General features: G+C 33.0%; 3 protein-coding genes across 3 annotated transcripts; all 3 read right to left on the reverse strand.

Annotated features, from left to right (window-relative positions):
* LOC126665109 (protein NRT1/ PTR FAMILY 5.10-like) lies at nucleotides 1-3693 on the reverse strand. The gene is made up of 4 exons (XM_050357811.2): nucleotides 3280-3693; nucleotides 2993-3210; nucleotides 1779-2326; nucleotides 1-900 (listed from the first exon to the last, which is right to left on the reverse strand). Exons 1-4 carry the CDS (start codon nucleotides 3404-3406, stop codon nucleotides 96-98), a joined length of 1698 nt encoding a protein of 565 aa, XP_050213768.1. The 5' UTR covers nucleotides 3407-3693; the 3' UTR covers nucleotides 1-95.
* A 2738-nt stretch (nucleotides 3694-6431) lies between these two features.
* Nucleotides 6432-8079, reverse strand: LOC126676447 (phenolic glucoside malonyltransferase 1-like). Its single transcript, XM_050370659.2, has one exon. The coding sequence runs from the start codon at nucleotides 7951-7953 to the stop codon at nucleotides 6544-6546; it is 1410 nt and encodes a 469-aa protein (XP_050226616.1). The 5' UTR covers nucleotides 7954-8079; the 3' UTR covers nucleotides 6432-6543.
* A 738-nt stretch (nucleotides 8080-8817) lies between these two features.
* Nucleotides 8818-17335, reverse strand: LOC126675263 (uncharacterized). Its single transcript, XM_050369878.1, has 4 exons — nucleotides 17184-17335; nucleotides 16539-16660; nucleotides 16399-16494; nucleotides 8818-12362 (listed from the first exon to the last, which is right to left on the reverse strand). Exons 1-4 carry the CDS (start codon nucleotides 17333-17335, stop codon nucleotides 8818-8820), a joined length of 3915 nt encoding a protein of 1304 aa, XP_050225835.1.
* Between the last annotated feature and the right edge of the window lie 2152 nt (nucleotides 17336-19487).

Genomic DNA, 19487 nt, shown 5'->3' on the forward strand with positions numbered 1-19487 from the left:
TGACCGGCCAACAGGGGTGGGCGGTTTCGCCCATGTATGTGCGTAAAGGGAAATTATAGCTTATAACAGTAGTATGATGCACTATAAACTGTGGGTTATCTATTATATACATAATATTTTGCAAAATAAAGGAAAGCTATCAATTGTACAATGCTGAGCCCTGTGAGTAGCCAATAGAAGTAATCAAGATGACCGCGATTCAGATTATTAGCAAACCAACTATCATGCCCTTCGTGACTGGTGACATTGTCAATCGCAGATACAAGAAAGCTGCTGATAAAGCTCCCTACACCAAAGATGCTGAGGTAGAGCGAAAGCCCCACACTCTTCAAGTCACTAGGAACCTGATCATAAAAGAATTCTTGCAGACCAACCATTGTAAATGCTTCAGAAACTCCGAACAGTACATATTGAGGAATTAGCCACCACACGCTCATTGGAACTGTCACATTTGGCTTATCAACTAATCCATGTTTTCGAGCAATTTCGAGCCTTTTTATCTCAACCACAGCAGCAATTGCCATAGACACAGCTGATAAGAATATTCCAGTTCCAATCCTCTGAAGCATTGTAATGCCTGAAGGTTTCCTAGTTATAGTCCTTGCTATTGGAACAAAGACACGGTCATAAATCGGAATGGATAAGAAAATTGCAAGGCTGATAAAGGATTGAAGTGTAGCTGGTGGTATGTCAATACTCGGTGAAATTGACCTATCCATCGTTACTCCTTGCTTGGTGAAGAAAGTCGAGGACTGTGAATAAACAACAGCATATACCAAGCATGAACTCCATATCGGAACAAGTCTAAGTACTGCCTTAGCTTCTTCAACTTCACTAAGACTACATACATTCTCATCTTCTTTTGACCCATCTGAAGCAAGCAAGGCTTTATTGAGAAAGCTGGCACATCGGAAGATCGAAATGTCATTTTTAGAACAGTTTTCAGCTGGAAAAAATAATTAAGATGGGCCGTATAATTGTTTCAATCACACAAAGATGCAAAGTCAATTTCAGAAGAGTTTTGGTAAAAGATCAAAGATGCACAAATCATTTTTCTTCAATGATCAAACATTTACTTCAAAACTATAGTCATTTCACAGTAAGTTAAGCATTAGGGAAATAAATCATCTTGGAGACATTTTGCACAATAAGTCAATAGATCTTCTTATTGGAGAGCAACTTCTTACAAATCCTAAAACCAATGTCTTGTAAAAATGAGCAAGAACGATAGAAAGCCTACAATGAAAAGTTACTAAAAGCACAAAAATACACACTCTGCATTTCATATTAGTCATGCTCAGATTATAAATTTTACAAGTTTATGGAAGAAAACAAGGCATAATGAAACACCATCTATTAACTCAAGTATTTGGATAGGATTTTTAAAGGTATTCCCAAGTTTAAGGGCTTTAATTGCCAGGGCTTCGTATCCTTGGGCATGACCATATACTGCCATTTTGTATGCTATAATGGTTTAAAAGGTAAATGACAAGAATTTCACATCCATCAGAAATGAATTTCATTGTTTTAAGTAAGGCTTCATATAATTCAGTAACTTAATTCTGACGTGCACATTCTTTGGATGGGACCTATTAGATCATAATGGAGATTTCGATTAATCATGCAAAACTTCTTCAAATTTCTGCTCAGATTACAGATTACTTTTATGAGCCATAAATCCTAAATGTTCTAAAAATCCTTTGGAAGATTACATTTATTTGTATGCACATGCAGTTCTGTCGTTTTATTTTCTAAAGAGCATAAAGGTTTTATCTTACCTGAATTGCTCAGAACTCCGGTGAGGTAGTGTTCCACGAGCCTCTTCCTCCAAAGCTATTATAGAAGGGGATGCTCGCCGATTCCTAATTGTGGCTAGAAATACCCGACCAATTCTTTGAAACGCACTTCTCTCTTCTACTTTGGCACTATAGCGATATGTCTTAGTTCCAAGTAAGAATACAACGAGGGCAATAATCATCATAACACATGGGATTCCAAATCCAAGACCCCAATTAAGGTTGTCTTGTATGTAGTTTAACACTGAAAGTGATATCATGGTGCCTCCGCACATGCAAAAATACCACCAATTGAAGAATGAGCTTTTGGCTTTGCACTCCTTAGGATCTTGTCCATCAAACTGATCTGCTCCAAAAGCCTGAACACAGGGTTTGTGCCCTCCTTGGCCAAGAGCTACCAAATACAGAGAAGAGAAAAACAAAACAACTTGAATCATATTAGGAGAGCATGATGCAACAGGTTTGGTGCTTGAGCAGTCAGAAGCACTGAAAGAAGGAAGCACAGCCGACAGAGTCAACAAGCCAAGTCCCTGATGATGATAAAGGACACAACATTAACTTACAATAAATCAGCACAAACATTGAACTCAACTTCCCAGCAAGTAGGACAAAATTTGGTTTGAAGCAAGCTTTACAAAAATTTAAAGGAATCCAAATTAACATGAGGAACTCAACATGTTTCATAAGCAGGTCTCAATTCCATTTTAAAATCCAAGAAAAAACGAGTTTATGATCATAAGCATGAGCCAAAAGTAAAATCCTACTTATATAAGATTCCCAAGTCCAGAAAACCATTTTACTTCACCACTACACTATACATTGCCATCAGCATAAATTCACTACAAATTCAAGAAAGCAATAGAATGATCAGGCTATTATAAAAACACAACTCATGAGCTCCAACATTCTCGGAAACTGTTAGGGAAGCGAGCGAAGCCGGCTCGTCAGCTGCTCAAAATCGGCTTGAAAAACACTCGAATTCCTCGAGAATAACAAGTTATTTAATTAACAAGTTCAACAACATTTTGAATATCAAAGTAAGCAACTGCAGGAACTCACAAGCTTAATCAAGTAACTATACCATTTTATCTTTAATATATAAGAGACGAATTTGAACCTTAAATGAAGTAAATTAGCTAAATTTAACTTAAATGCATCTAATTAGATATGAAAATTGTCGAGAGTAAATTAATTACCAGTATATATATAAGAGAGGCAACGATAATAGTGCGGTATCTACCAAGGAAAGCATCAGCAACAAATGCACCAAACAACGGCAATAACGACGCCGCTCCAGACCATGCGTTCACATTGGCCGCTGCAAAAGCCGTGGACTGAGCAAGCGGACCGGTCAAATACGTAATTAAGTTGGATGCTATTCCATAATAAGCAAATCTCTCTGCCACTTCCACTCCTAATATGAAATAAATCAAATAAATCATAAATTAAGTTGGATGCTGTTTTTGAATTTATAAGAAATTACCTATAATGAAAGCAGCGGATCTCCAGCCACCGGAGTTGGATCGGAAAACGGGTCGGCCATTAAAATCAACGGAGCCTTCAACGGCGTCGTACAAGAGTGGAGTTTGTACGTCAGGAGTGACGGCCATGGCTTCTCTTTGTATTGGCACCACCAGAATGCTATCTTGTTGGAGTTATAACGTGAATTGTAATGATATGGTCATTGTCTTGACGTATAACTTTGTCGGAGTTTAGTTAGTTGTTTTGTGGGGTTGCGGCACTGCTCATCACATTTGGAATTTTTCAGTCAACTTGATCTTTCTATTATCTTCATTCTTTCTGTATTTCTAAGGGTTCCGAAATAAATTATGAGTCTTAACGAAACCTAAAATTCCCAACCTTCCGAAGGCTCCGTTATGACTCTTTATGTTTTTAGGAAAGAGTGCGGAGTTTAGATTTCGTTAATATGAGGGTCATAATTAAGTCTAAATATGAAGGGGTCTTAAGAATCTACGTGGAAATATGAGGGTCATTTTTTAGCCTTTTACCTTAATTTAATAAGCTTTAATGTAAGTTATAGAAATGAAGAAATTTCGAAAGTGATGAATATAATTAAGTTGAATTTAATTATTTAAATTCAATTAATTAAATTTTATTAAAAGAGACATATTAATTGAAAATTACATATATTTAAAATAATATTATATAAATGAAAAATTAATTGTGAAATTTTAAAAGTTTTGTTAGAGAGTATTAACATTTATATGTTATGAAATATAAAAAGTTTTTAAGTAAATATTATAAGTGAAATACATAATTTTATTCATAGTTATGAATTTGAAAAGTTTTAAATCTTATAAATTAGGAAAAAATATATTTTTTAAACTTAAAATTACAATGTAATTATCCAAAGTGTAAACTAATAGAATTTTTAAGCATTATGATTGTAAAATTTGAAGAATTTTAGTATATCAATACTCTTTATTTATTGAATGTAAATTATTTTATATGTAATTATTAAATTTAAATTGTATTATATTATAAAATTTTATCTATAATTATAGACATTATTTTAAGTTAATATAAAATATAGAGAACTAACGACATATAAATTTGTCGTAAATTCTCTATTTTTTTTTTAAATTGCTTAATCGGTTAAACCGAGAACCAATGATCAAACCGATTCGAGTTAAGCACCGAGATATCATAATGCCAACCTTAGAAAAGTTTGTGCAACCATTTATGCCGAGGTTTGATGGCCCTTGACAATATATGGATCGAGAACTTTCTGAACAACGAGGAGATGTGGAGAGTGGTGGACAAAGAGATATGTTGGAACAACACCAACAACTGAGGCATGGACACTGGCGGATCTAGTCATAAAATTTTGAGATGGCCAATTTATGACTAAATTATATATTATATCTAATTTTTAATATAATACATAAAATAAAATTTTAAATAATTCATATTTAATATAAAAAAATTGAGTCGAGTCCGAGACAAGTCAAGCTCGAACTTGAATTTAAGTTTGAATGAATTTGACTTATCAAGCTCGAACTCCGGCTCAACAAAAAATAAAAACATATTAAATTTATTTATTTTAATTTTTTTATAAAATTTAATCAATTATTTTAAATTCTGACCTTTGTTTAAGCATGAAAATTCTCTGATTTGGCATCACATTGTTTATGGCAACTACGCAGTTAAGTCAGATTGTTACCAAACTTTAATTGTGGATGGTTTTGAGAGTTTGAATGGACCTTTACTGATGGAAAGGAAGCAGTGGAAATTCCTGTGAAATTTGAATATCCCAAATAAGATTACGATCTTCATTCAGAGAGCTTTGTTCAATGGTCTTCCAACAGACACAGCTCTTCACCATAAAATTTAGATGGATTTTGAGTGTATTCTCTGCAAAAAGCCTGAAACAGTAATGCATATTTTATTCCATTGTCCCTTTGCTTGTAGGGTCTGGTTCATCTCTCCAGTTCTTTTGTTGTATTTTAGTTTTTTTATATAAAATTTAATTAATTATTTTAAATTCTGACCTTCGGTCAAGCTGGAAGATTCTCTGATTTGACATCACACTATTCATGGCAATTACAAAATTAAGTCAGGTTATTACCAAATTTTAATTAAGGATGATTTTGAGGGTTTGAATGGACCTTTACTGATGGAAAGAAAGCAGTGGAAATTCCTGTGAAATCGGAATATCCCAAATAAGATTAAGATCTTCATCCAGAGAGCTTTGTTCAATGGTCTTCTAACAGGCACAACTCTTCGCCATAAAACTTAGATGGATCTTGAGTTTATTCTCTGCAAAAAGTCCGAAACAGTAATGCATATTTTATTCCATTGTCCCTTTGCTTGTTGGGTCTGGTTCATCTCTCCAGTTCTTCTGTTGTCTCACATACTCCCAAGTGATAGTCTGGCTGAGGTGTGGATAGCCATTATATCAGATTTCTCCTCTCAGGATCAAGCAGAAGAGATCATCCACTTGTTCTGTCATACCGTTTGGGCAATCTAGAAAGCTAGAAATTCCAGGATTTTCCAATCTTTTAGTTGATCTGAGGAGACTAAAATAGCTAATGCTCACCACTATTTCTTGAGTTTCAGAGAAGCTAACAAAGCAGTTCCTAGTACCCCAGCAAAAGTCTTGTCTCTCCCAGGGATGAAGCTACACTTTTGCAAGATAGGCAGAAGGTTTCCATTTGATGCTATTCATATTAATATAGATGTTGGTTCCTATAAAAATCTCATATTTTGGGCGATAGCTTGTGTGGTAAGGAATTCTCAAGGCTGTCTAGTAGGCAAATTTTCAGCAATCTACCAATACATTTGGGACCCAAATATCCTGGAGTTCATTGCTCTTAGAGATGATATGCATTGGAGCCTCTCCAAGGGTTGCAAAAAGCGTATTTTCGAATACGATGCCATTCAAGTGTCTTAGGCTTTTAATACAGGAGTTTGTCCGGTTGCGAATTGCCTAAGCATTTGTCACGATATTTGGCGTTGTAAATCGTCCTTTGAATACATAGATATGTAGTTTATAGGTTGTAATAGTAATAGAGAAGCCCAGTAGGCTAGGGCTAGCTTCAAATTCTTTTGTAATCCGCAAAATTCGATGTAGAATTTATCTCTATCTATTTAGTTTTGGTAGAAAAAACACTATACTTTAATATTTTAATATCGTAAATATTTATCAGTTTATTACATGAACGAGGTATTATAAGGGATGGCTTTGAATAATCACTCATATTTATTTATTTATTTAGGGAGGGGACTAAGTCACATGAAGACCATTAGCGAAAAAGGAAGAAAATGCCTCCATTTCATGCCTTAACAATGATACTCCAACTTCAACACCTCCATTTCCATTTCTGTCACCAATCATTGAAAAACCATTAATATTTGATATCCCACAAATACTTTCCCAATTAATGGCTTCAATAGTGGCTTTCTCAGGAATCCCCCATCCAAAGTCGAGTTCATAAAACATAATACGAGGTGACCCAAGTAAGTAAATTTGTTGCACATCTCGTTCTGTATTACCTAACTGAACCAGACTTTTTCTTGCTTCTCGGAAAACTCCTTTCTTCAACCTTTCAGTCATCTCATAAATCTTTTTCGCTATTACAGCAACTCCATTTTCTTGCATGAAATCCTTAGCTTCTGAAATAGTTTCGTACAAGAAAATACAATTGCCAAAATAGTTTTGCGGAACTGGCGGGTCTAGCCGGCTCCGACAATCTGCCGGAAATACAATTCCGACCTTTCTGTTACCGTCTCCTCCTCTAGCTTTCACCATGCAGACTGATATATAAGCGCAAGTTATAACAAATGTCGAGAAATTGAATTCTTCATTATCTTCTGCAGTATTTTCTTTTAGCTTTCTGATGTTACCGCGGCTTAACTGAAAGCTAGCTTGAACTAAATCTTTTGACATTTGATCATTATTAGATGCGATTTCCAAGGTTCTTGGGATGTATTTGATAGCTAACCCGCTCAATCCTAAAGATTTTAAAAGGAATGAAAAATAAAATCTATTGATACATTTTCGATCAAAAGACGGGGTCAGCTCCGGCTGTAGATCGGGAAATATGAACGTTGAGTCATCAATTTTCTTGGTTTGTTTAGCAGTATAAGCCCAAGCTTTCATGAACAGAGATGCACCCATACCATCAACGACCGAATGTTGTATGTTAGTGGCAATGGAAAATCCTTTGTCAGGAAATAAAGTAATCTGCACAGACATAATAGATGCCAATTTTCTTGATGTAAACAACTCAGGTACATAATCACAATGCTGAGAAACCTCGCGCACTTCATCCCCGACCAAGCTCTCGAAATCTGCATTAGACTCCGCAATCGTTAGCGAAATGGAGTCGGTCGGAGCATAGCGAATGACGGGTTTAAGAGCGAAAAATGGCCAGGTGAGGCGGCCAGCAAGAGGTAGAAAGTGGACCAAGGTTCTTGAGAGTGAACCTTTCAGAATCGGAAGGATTTCCATGTTGAACAAGGTAGGGTTTAATCCGGTGTGCTTGTAAAAGTAAATGCATCCAACCGGAGGAAGAATCAGCATTATGGTATCGATAAAAGTGAAAGAAAGAGATAACTCGGTGGTTCTGACATAGTCGCTCGCCGGAGCCACCTGACAAACCTGCAGAATTTTTAAAGAGTTTGATGATGCCATGAGAAAGTGTAACAGAGGATATGATTTTAGATGAACTACACCAGAAGATGAACTGATTTTCTATCAGACTGGACAAAATTAAAGAAGATATATAGATATGAATTGAGATTCATGAACAAGCTGTCGATGCAAATTTTAGGGCCCAAGAAGATTATGGACAGATTAGGAAGATTATGCAGAAAATGAAATTTACTTGTTCTTTATTATAATACATACTCCAATTCAATTCACTTCAAAAAAATTAGATTTATTAGACAAAATCACATCATCATAATACCTTTGATGATAAAATATTACTTGATAAATTGAAACAGTCATGATTACTAATAAAATAATTTCTCGTTTTCTCCATATTGCGTGTATATAAATCATAGACTTTTGAGTTGGATGATTAAAATTTAGGTTAAGTACAAATTAAATCACGAACTTTAGCACGATTTGTAAGTACAATACGGACTTTAATTCTTGACAAAATCAGTCACCAATTTACACGTTTCGGCAAATCATAATACCGAGCTATATTTCGGGGAAAAAACTGTGGACATAGTCACATCAGCATCTTTTCGACGAAAAATAGTTTGGTATTCTGATATGCCAAAAACTGAAAGTTGGTGACTATTTTTGTCAAATTTTAAAATTTGTGTTGTAATTGCAAAAACGCTAAAATTTATGATTTATTTTGCATTTAACCCTTAAAATCAGGCTCAATCCATCAAAATGCTCATATACTTTTAATTTTTTATTTATCTAGTCTTTTTTTAAAATTTGTTCTTTAAAAGTTTTTTTTTTTTTTGGGTAAATGATTATTGAATTAGCACGTCCACAAAGAAGTGGAAGGCAAAAGTCTTTTCGAAAAAAGACGGGCTACAAAAAATTACAGAAGAAGTTTAAGTTTCTAAAAACATCATTCGGCGAATAATTAAAACCGCTATTGTTATCCTTGTAGTAGATAACTGCATTGCAAATCGACGAGTACACCAATGAGTTGATGTCCACAATTTCATGTCTGAAAGTCCTCCTGTTTCTTGCTTTCCATAACTCCCAGATACCGAAAAACCATATAGACTGCCAAAGACAACGATATCGCTTGCTTGAAAGAGAACTCCAAAAGTCAAAAAAATGATGAATTGAGGTTGGAGCAGCCCATTGAATGCTGCAACAATGCAGAATTGAGTTCCAAAATTCCCAAGCGAAACGGCATTGCAAAATAATATGGATACTCGACTCTTCTTCGGAACAAAGCAAGCAAGTAGAATTAAAAGATGAAATAACACCTCGACGGGCTAACAAAGCGTTAGAAGATATCCGGTCCCTAGCCAAAAGCCACATAAAGAATTGAATGCGAGGAGGAATACTGAATTTCCAAAATCTGCTGAGCTGAGGAGATGGAGAACCAACTGAAGCATGCCAAAAGTGCGAGAAGGTTGCCGGAGAGAAAGGTTTGCTGTTCCATTCGAACAGGTCAGGTCCCATAGAGGGAAAATTATCAGAAATAATGGCCAAAAGAGAGCTGAGTTGAGATTGTTCTCCAAGACGAAGCCGCCGCTGCCAAACAAAGCTAAAATTCTGCTGCCCAGAATTAAATAACACTGACACAGAAGAATATTTATTGCGGCAAAGATTGAACAAACCAGGGAAAAGCAAATTGAATGAATTGTTTCCTGCCCAAACATCAAACCAAAACCTCACATTTTCTCCTGAACCCAAGCTAATACGCAAGCCATTTTTGAAGAAGTTCCAAAATTGCTGCTGAGAAACACAAGAAGAATGGACACCTTTCCAAAGATGAGATAAACGACGAGTATCTACTTGTTCGATGTCAAACCAATGAGACAAGCTTGAGCTACAACTGATTACGCTAAACCAAAGAGAGAGTTTATCTGAGATACCAAGTTTCCAAATCCACTTTAAAAGTAAAATCTGATTTTTAAATTTCATAGGAGAAATATTCAAACCTCCATATGCAAAAGGCATGCAAACATCCACCCATGAGACCTTGCTGAAACCAGATTTTAAGACCGAACCACTCCATAAAAAACGGCGCATCAATTGCTCCAGAGACAAAACCACCGAACTCGGAATGCGAAACGAAGAAAGATAATAAACTGGAAGACTGCAAAGAACAGACTTAACCAAGACAAGTCTACCAGCAGGAGACAATAAGTTACCTTTCCATCCGGCTAATTGATTAGAGAAGTTACTTATAATGGGATCCCAATGTTTAGCTTTAATTGGCTTCAGAGAAAGAGGCAAACCCAGATAAGTAATTGGCAATTTTTCAATCTTACAATTGAGAATAGAAGAGGCTGCAACCATGGAAACGTCTTCTACATTGATACCAATGATAGACGACTTTTGATAATTAATTTCAAGCCCAGAGACCAACTCGAAACATCTAAGAATCCTCAATAAATTCCGGATCATTTCCATATCCTTAGGCACAAACAAGAGCGTGTCATCAGCGAACTGCAGAATGGAAATTGGCTCAGCGTAGCCATCAACGTGAATACCATCAATAAGACCTAAATCGACAGCTTTCACAAACAAAGCTTTAAGACCTTCTACGGCTAGGACAAAAAGCATCGGAGAAATAGGATCCCCTTGTCTGACTCCTCTGCTCATACTGAAGTTCTTACTAGGACTACCGTTAACAAGAACAGAAAGTTGCGAAGAAGAAAAAAAGGAACTAATCCAATTAATCCAAGTAGCATCAAAATTCATCCTAGCCATAACTTTGAGAATAAAATCCCATGATATTGAGTCAAACGCTTTTTTAAAATCAAGTTTAATGAGAAAAACTTGATCTTTACGCCTATTAGCAAGATGGATTAGCTCCGAGGCAATCATGTGGCAGTCATGTATATTTCTTCCTTTAATAAATCCAAACTGATTATCAGAAATAAGAAGAGGAAGAATAGGAGATAACCTGTTAGCTAACACCTTTGACAATAACTTGAAAACTCCGTTGATCAAACTAATAGGACGAAAATCTTTGATGTCGATAGCCCCTTTTAATTTCGGAATCAGAACCAAAAAAGCAGTATTCAGACCTGTGGGGAAAAATCCAGTCTGATGAAAATTGAAGAACAACTGCAAGATATCATGCTTCAAGATCTTCCAAGCCTTCTTGTAGAAAAAATAATTAAAACCATCTGGACCCGGAGCTTTATTGTCATCACAACCCAGTAAAGTTAGAAAAATCTCCTCCTCGGTAAAAATAGCCGAAAGACTAGTTGCTTGTTCAGCAGACAAAATTCGAATAGGCAAATCATCAAGAAAATAATTCAGCTTAGAATGAGGCTTGTATAAATTCTTGTAAAAATTCTGAATATTAAGTTTAATAGACTCTGGAGTGTTAAAACGCTGATTATCCACTATAATTTCAGAGATGAAGTTGTTCCTAGAGTGGACTGAGGCAATAGTGTGGAAGAATTTGGAGTTCTTATCACCAGAAATATTCCAATTCAATCTCGATTTTTGAAGCCATAAGGATTCTAATTGTTTAGAAACCAAGTTGAACTCATCACGCAAACAAGCTAGCTCATCTTGCTCTTGAGACGATAAAATTCTAAAATCTGCAGCTACTTCAAGAGCTTCTATAGAATTCTGAGCTGATTCAATTTTTGAATTAAGATTGCCAAATGAATTGACATTCCAAGCTTTAATAATCCTCCTTAATTCTCTTAGTTTAGCAACTAAGCTGTTATGAACAGGAACAGCTGAAATTTCCTTCCATGAATTCGCAACCAAATCATAGAAAGAAGCGTTACTCCACCAAGCATTTATCGATTTGAAAGGTTTAGGACCCCAGTCAAAAGCCACTGCTGAACGGAAAAGAAGAGGAGTATGATCTGAATAATTTCTAGGCAAAGCTACAAGGGATAAATTTGGCCAAGAAATGAAAGCATCGGCCGAAACAAAGCAACGATCAATCTTAGAACGAGATTGACTGTTTTGCCATGTAAAAAGGCGTCCCTGAAGCTGAATCTCAACAAGATTAGAAGACTGAATGAAATCCATGAACTGTTTCATACCTGCCGTATACCCACTGAAGTTCAACCTTTCCGAAGGGTGCAAAATCTCATTGAAATCTCCTACCATGAAGCAAAACCTGTCGGTGATAAGTTCAGGAAGAAGATTGGACCAAAGCAAAGTCCTATCAGCTGCTAAAGAACAGCCATAAACCAGAAAAAAGCTATATTGAATCCCAGATAAATCAAAATCAATACAAATCCAACGAGGAGAAGTAATGGTTCTTGAAACCGATAAAAGCTTCTTATCCCACAAACAAAGAAGGCCTCCTGATGCTCCCGAAGAAGGAGAAAAACAAAAACTATAATCTGAATTTGGCCAAAGCCGACTAGCAATAAAATCGTCAATCACTTCTCGCTTAGTCTCAATAAGACCAACTAAAGAAAGATTATGTCTTGAAATAAAAGTACGGATATTGAAGTTTTACTATTGATTTTTTATTTAATGAGTTCTTTTATGAATGGATATTGTGAACATGTGGCTCAATCTCTTAAATGATTAATAATTTTTAAGTCGAAAATGACAAAAACCTCTATATTTTGATTTTTTTTATTTATCTAGTTCATTCTTCAAGTTCTTTTATTTATTAGATCCATGTACTTAAATATTTTTGTTTGTTAAATGAAGATTGAATGAGAAAAGTATCAGTAACGCATCCGGACATCCCAATTAGGCTGATACCTCCTTAACGTCTCATAATTTAATTTTTCCACCCTAAATTATATTATTAATAAAAATCAAACTAGTTACAAAACCAATAATTCGCTACTCTATTTCCATCTGAGGCAATAAGCTACTCTATTCCTTTTGCAAGTTTGAAGGATGTGACCTATTTTGTCAATATGTCGAATTAGACGGACATTTGAATTTGATTTCACACATGTTTTATGCCAGCTGTGTCTGATTGGTTATACGTAATGTATGCTTCTTTCCGTCTAAAAAATTTATAAATTCAAAATAAATTAAACTAAATAGACTAACAAAGACATAAATTCAAAAAACAGATAAATGCAATTTTAAATATATAAAAACTTAAAAATGAATTTAGCCTTAAATTATTACATACTCCCTCCGTCCCATTTAAGAAGGGACATATCTCATTTTTATTTATCCCACTTAAAAATGTCATATCGTGTTTTTTATGCCAATTTATATAAATTTTCCTATTTTACCCTCTTTTCTCTTTCCATAATTAATGATTATTAGTGTATACACAAAATACACACTATTATAAATAGGGGTAAAAGAAAAAAGCACTATAGTAATTAATGCTTTTTTAATCTATGTGAAAAAGTCACTTGTCCCTTCTTAAACGGGACGGATGGAGTATATTCTTTTCATATCTCTCATGGAAAAATAGTTTAAATAGTTGATTATTCCCTCCGTCCCATTTAAGAAGGGACCCTCCCATTTTTATTTGTCCCACTTAAAAAGGCCATATATATCGTGTTTTTTGTGCTAATTTATATGAATTTTTCTTTTTTTACCTTCTTTTCTCTTTTCATAATTAATGACTATTAGTCTATACACAAAATACACACTATCATAAATAAAGGTAAAATAAAAAAACACTATATTAATTAATGCTTTTTTAATATATGTAAAAAGTCATTTGAGAAGGGACGGAGGGAATACTTTTTTTCAGGCACTGGTTTCTCCATCTCCGATATTTCATGTCACGAAGTCGAACCACTAAAGTCAAACAATTAAGATTCATAATATTTTCGTGAAATAAATACGAAATCTTATTTGGTTGGTGGGTTTTTAATTTTTATTAGTTTTTTTTGTTGGCAATAATTTTTGTTAGTTATCATTACCAAGAAGATAAAATACTATGCCAACCAATCGGACGAAATAACGAAATACACAAGAAAAAACAATAGACTAGCATACGATTACGAATAATATAACCAATCAGGCATAGCTGTCTGCTAGCTAGTACTTATTTCCGTTTATAATTGCCCTATATGAATAATTGTACTTCACTTGTTTATGAATTAAACTTTGAGCTGTAAATTGTATATTTAATAAATCATCAAAATCCGTGAAAGATCTGTACCGGAAACGTCATCTAAAATCCACAAACAACGATAAAAAGCACCGGAGAAAGATTTCTAAGTGTTCGCTCCGACACTCAAATCAGCCTTTTTATTATGAAAAAGAAGAGAAAGAAGTAATTAGATATATAGAAAAAAAAGTATCTTAAAATTCACTTATAATGTGACTTTTATAAAAGGTTTTTGTGATCTCCTTTCTCTTGTTAAACAAGTCATATTTTTCATATCTACGTAGTTAAGGTATGGACCTCGGAGGGTAAGTCCTTTCGTATTAGGGATATAATATTCGGGCAGATAATATTTATATTCCGGAATTTTGGTGTGTTTGTAACTCGTCCGAAGATATTTCGGTCATTGATCTAACATAGTTGGAGCTATGTTTGTTGGATTTAGTGACCTCTCATCTCGTCGAGGTTGATTCGCCCCTATAATAATACTTTATCAGTATTCTCCCAACTTTTTCAGTTATCTATTTAAGTAAATAATGTTAGTACTTCTTTACAATTTTATATGATTTTTATAATTAAAGTTTAAACTAATTTTGTTACTAAATCATTTTATTAAATAACTAATTTATAAAACTAAATTTTTTCACTAATATACTTAATTATTATTAGAGTTTTATTAATCTTAACATTTATAATTTAAGATAGAGAAAACACTTTTTAATATTAACAATTTATTTAAAGTAAAGAGAAATAACTTTCTTGTTAATACTTTTTTCGATCGATCATATGTTGCATTTAATAGAATATCAAAAGAGCATTTATAATTATTTTTTAGACTTTATATGTATTAGTAAATAATTTTATGAGACTAAAAAAATAGTTAAATATATATAAAAAATTAATAAATAATTACTATTTTTCTCCTGACATTATATCGTAATTACTACTTCTCCTGTACTTTTTAAAAAATCAATTATTTACCCTCTACTGTTTGATTAAATTAACAACTATCCTATTTCATTAGTTAACTATGTTATTTGAATTAGTCAAAGGGTATAATTTTTTAAACTAAATTTTAATTTGACCCTTAAATTTTTTTTCTTTCAAAAAACTCCATAAGATTATTAAAAAAATAAAAAAATTATAAAAAATTATAAATTACTTATCAAACAATAATATTTCAATAACTTATAAAAATAATAATTTATTATAGTACGTTTATATCTTTTCTTAAAAAGATGTAATTTTTTGATAAAATAATTTAAATTAAAAAGTTTATAATTAAAATATTTTATTTAATTTAAAATTCAATTTTTTTTATGATTCAAAATCGATTCATATTAAAAACATATTGTAATGGAGAATTTATAAATAGAATAAAATCGACATATTGACCGAAAAACCTCTTACCTTTTAGCTCCTATTCAATTTCACCCTGACGTTGCAATTTTGTCAATTGCATCAAAATCCACACCTTTGGTCTTTAATTCCACCCCAAGTAAATTGATCTCTTTTTTATGAGGAAAAAATTCGAATAAGTCATTCATTTCTTTTACTTTTTAGGGTGGAAAGAGTTCAACTAAGTACTTTATAAGGGTTTTTATGAATTTTTTTTCGAGTGGAAAAGAGTCCTATTCTATTTTAAGGATGGAATTGAAGTTTAAAGGTGTGAATTTGGATGGAATTGACTGAGAGTGAAATTGAAAACGGGTTAAAAGGTGGGTGGGTTTTTCGTTAGGCCATAAAAAACACATTATATCTAATTAGTTTTTCAAAAAAATGAGTAAATTTGATTTTGAATTTTATTTAAATATATTTTAAAAGAACTATAGAAATATTTATAAATATGTTACTATTTATTAAATTACTATAGATAAATTGTATAAATTAATCTGATTTGTTTTACGATTTATAGATTTTTTTTTAAAAAGTTTATGGCTGAAATAAAATTTATTTTGACAAAAAAATACTTTAAGTGGCAGAAAGGGTAATAATCAATTTAATATGGAGGAGGAGTTTGCATGGATTCTCGTGAAAGAGAATCTGAAGCATAGAGGAATGCATGTGGATGATTTGTGCCCTGTTTGTTGGTAGGAGGTGGATTCTACAAATCCAATGTTTTAAAAGTCGAACCGGTGGCCGAACCGGTTTAATGACCGGTTCAACCGGTTTAATGACCGGTTCAATTGGTTTGATAAATTTAAAAAATTTCTGATTCACCGGTTTTTTACCGGTTCAATCCGGTTCAACATTCGGTTTTTTACCGATTCAATCCGGTTCAACCGGTCCAATCCGGTCCAACCAAAAAATCCGGCTTTTCGCAGTTTTAGACCGGACCACTGGTCGGTTCGCGGTTCAACCGGTCCGACCGACCGGTCTGGTCCAGTTTTTAAAACACAGCTACAAACCACTCTTTATGGTTTTGTTAGAGAGCAAAAAGGATTTGGAAGATTTGGGAGGAGTATGGCTGGTTGAAGCCTGAGAAACACCGCCATTTGCAAGACCTGATTTTGAAAGCCCACAACATTTTATCAAAGGAGAAATTTACTGTTTTCTGTGTTTTTTTGTGGCTGATTTGGCATAACAGAAACTGCATTATGTTTAAGCAGGGGAGCAAGCCAGAAGACCAACTCCTGGATTGGGCATTGAGCTATAGGATTCAGAAGTATGCTGTCAAAGGAGAAGGAATGAAACTTCAGGAACATAGGAGAATAAGAGGTGGGTTCCACCGAGGCCTGGAGTGTGTTCAGTTAATGTGAACGCAGGTTTTCATGGGCAGATCCATAGTCATAGCACTGGAGCAATAATTAGAGATAGCTTGGGTAATATCCAAGCTGTAGGGTTCAGAAAGTATGAAGGAAACATTAAAATCAACTTGAGGGAAACGTATGTTGTAAGAGACGGTATAAGTTTGGCAATAGAGGCTAACCTAACTCCCGGGTAATTGATCCTGACAGTCACTATATTTTGCAAAAATTTCATTTCAGTCACTAGAGAATTTATTTTTTCATTTCGATCACCCAACTTCAGAAAATTTTCACCAGGAGGTCTTATTCTCACTTTTCTCAGTGAGAATTTGCCATGTCATTATTTTTGACACATCAGCTAGTCATGTCAATTAACCCTTCTACCACAAAATAATAGGTTACTTTTTTTAACATTTAATCTTCTTAATTTCTTTTATTCTCTTCACCTCATTTTGCCATCAACCCTAATTCTACACTCTTTCTTCATTTCAAACCGATTCATGGTAGCAGTGAAGTAAATGTAAATATTTGTTGCACCCGACGAATCTCCTTCCTGGGTTTGCCTATGTCCACGAAGTTCTAAGAACAACAAATTCATGACAATCACAATTGGGATGCAAAATCTGGTGCTCCATGGTTTGGACGGTTTGAAGTCTGAAAGTAAAGAAAGATGAAGAAATTAATAACTATTTAAAGAAGAATTAAGAAAAGTCTTGGTGAAATTAAAAGTTTCATCATCTGGGTTTATACTTTTAATTTAAAAATTAGGGTTTATATTTTAGAAAAGAAGAAGAAAATTGGGGAAGGTAATATATTTGCTCATTAGTCAGCTTCAAAGAGTGGGACCCATGGTGGAAAAAAATTCTAATAGAATATTAAGCTGACATGACTTGCTGATGTGTTAAAAAAATGACATGGAAAATGCCAATTGAGAAAAGAGGGCCAAAAGGATATAAGACCTCCCAGTGAAATTTTTCTGAAGTTGAGTGATTAAAATGAAAAAAAAATTCTGTAGTGACTGAAATGAAATTTTTGAAAAGTATAGTGACTGTCAGGATCAATTACCCCCTAACTCCCTTTGTAATCTCTTCAGATTCAAAAGTTATAGTAAAGTGCTTCAACAACAACATGTTGCCATGGAACGATATGGGTTTGATAGGTCTAGATTGCCTTCTTTTACACGATAAAAATGTTTGTATTTGCGAGAAGAAATTGCAATAGAGCAGCCCATGCGGTATCAAGAATGGCTTCTGAGGTTAGGCATCAAATTTTTGTATGGAAAAAGGGAGCTCCTCAATAAATCATGTCTATTGTAATTAATGGCTGATCTTTCAGCTAGTAATTAATTAATCTAACTTAATTTTTTTTAAATATAATCAAATATTAAAGGATAAATATTTAACTTTTTAAAAATAATAGAAGATGTAGTAATTATGATATATTATCAGGGGAACATAGTTATTGTCACTAACAATTTGATTCTAAGTCATCCAGTGTATATAGATCACGATACATTTCTTATTTTTTTAGTCTGTATGAAATAAACAAATGCAACATACTCAGTTTCCTTATATTGATACCTTTCAATTAGGGACCGTTTGGTTTAAGGTTGGAAATAGGAATCGGAATGAGAAGGAATAGAAATGGAAATGATTGTTTTTATTTTTTATTTGGTTCAAAGTATAGGAATGCGAATGAGAATGGGTAAAGTTTAATAAAAAAATTATTTATTATTTATTAAAATTATTTTTTTTATTTTTTTAATATTTTGTTATATAAAAAAATTATATTTTTAAAATCAAATATTTTTTAAAAAAATACTATTTTTTTTAAATAAATTATTTAAAAAAAAACATTATTTAAAAAATAAAAAATAAAAAAATATTATTTTTAAAATATTAAAAAATATTTTTTTTATTTTAAATACTTTTTTTAAAATTTAAAAATAATTTTTTTAATAATTATATATTTATTATTTATCATTAAAATATTTTGTTAAATTTTGATTCATATTCCTAAAAGTTCATTCACATGGGTACGGGGAAAATTGGTGATTTCTATTGAAGGGTTAATCACATTTCCATTCCTTAGTGTAATTTGACAAAACAAACACAAACAATGAGAATCATTCCCATTCCATTCCCATTTTCTTCTTTTTTTGGCGAACCAAACAGCCCCTTTGTGTATTACAGAATAAAAAAACACATTATTTTCTGTCCCCATGATGAACGCCGACAATACCACATACTCCAGCTTATTTTCGAAAAAAAGAACCTCCAGCTTATTAAACGTAAAATATAAAGGAACATAATTATTGCTCACTTACAACTACAGCTGTTACATTCAAAAAAAAAATACGTTAATCCTCCCTCCGTGTTTTTAGTTGTCCATTTAGCTAAAAATGTAATACATATTAACATAGTGTTTTTTTTGTCTTAATTTATACGGAAAAATAGTAATATAACCCTATTAGTTAATAAATACCTTATAAATTAAAACACAAGTTCATTTATTAGGGATGAGTAAATTTGAAAGATAATACTAGCTAATTTCACATTGAAATCCTAAATGGACAACTAATTAAAGACAAATATATTTTGCTAACTGGACAATTAAATAAAAACAGAGGGAGTACTAATTTATTTTGGTTCGATCGCTTAACCAAAATAACCAAATTTTATTAAAATTAATTATTAAAAAGTTAAAAATAAATTAAAAATAATAATTTTAACTATTAATTTATAATCTGT

Source organism: Mercurialis annua, linkage group LG1-X (assembly GCF_937616625.2).
Source record: "Mercurialis annua linkage group LG1-X, ddMerAnnu1.2, whole genome shotgun sequence".
NCBI classification, from domain to species: Eukaryota; Viridiplantae; Streptophyta; class Magnoliopsida; order Malpighiales; family Euphorbiaceae; genus Mercurialis; species Mercurialis annua.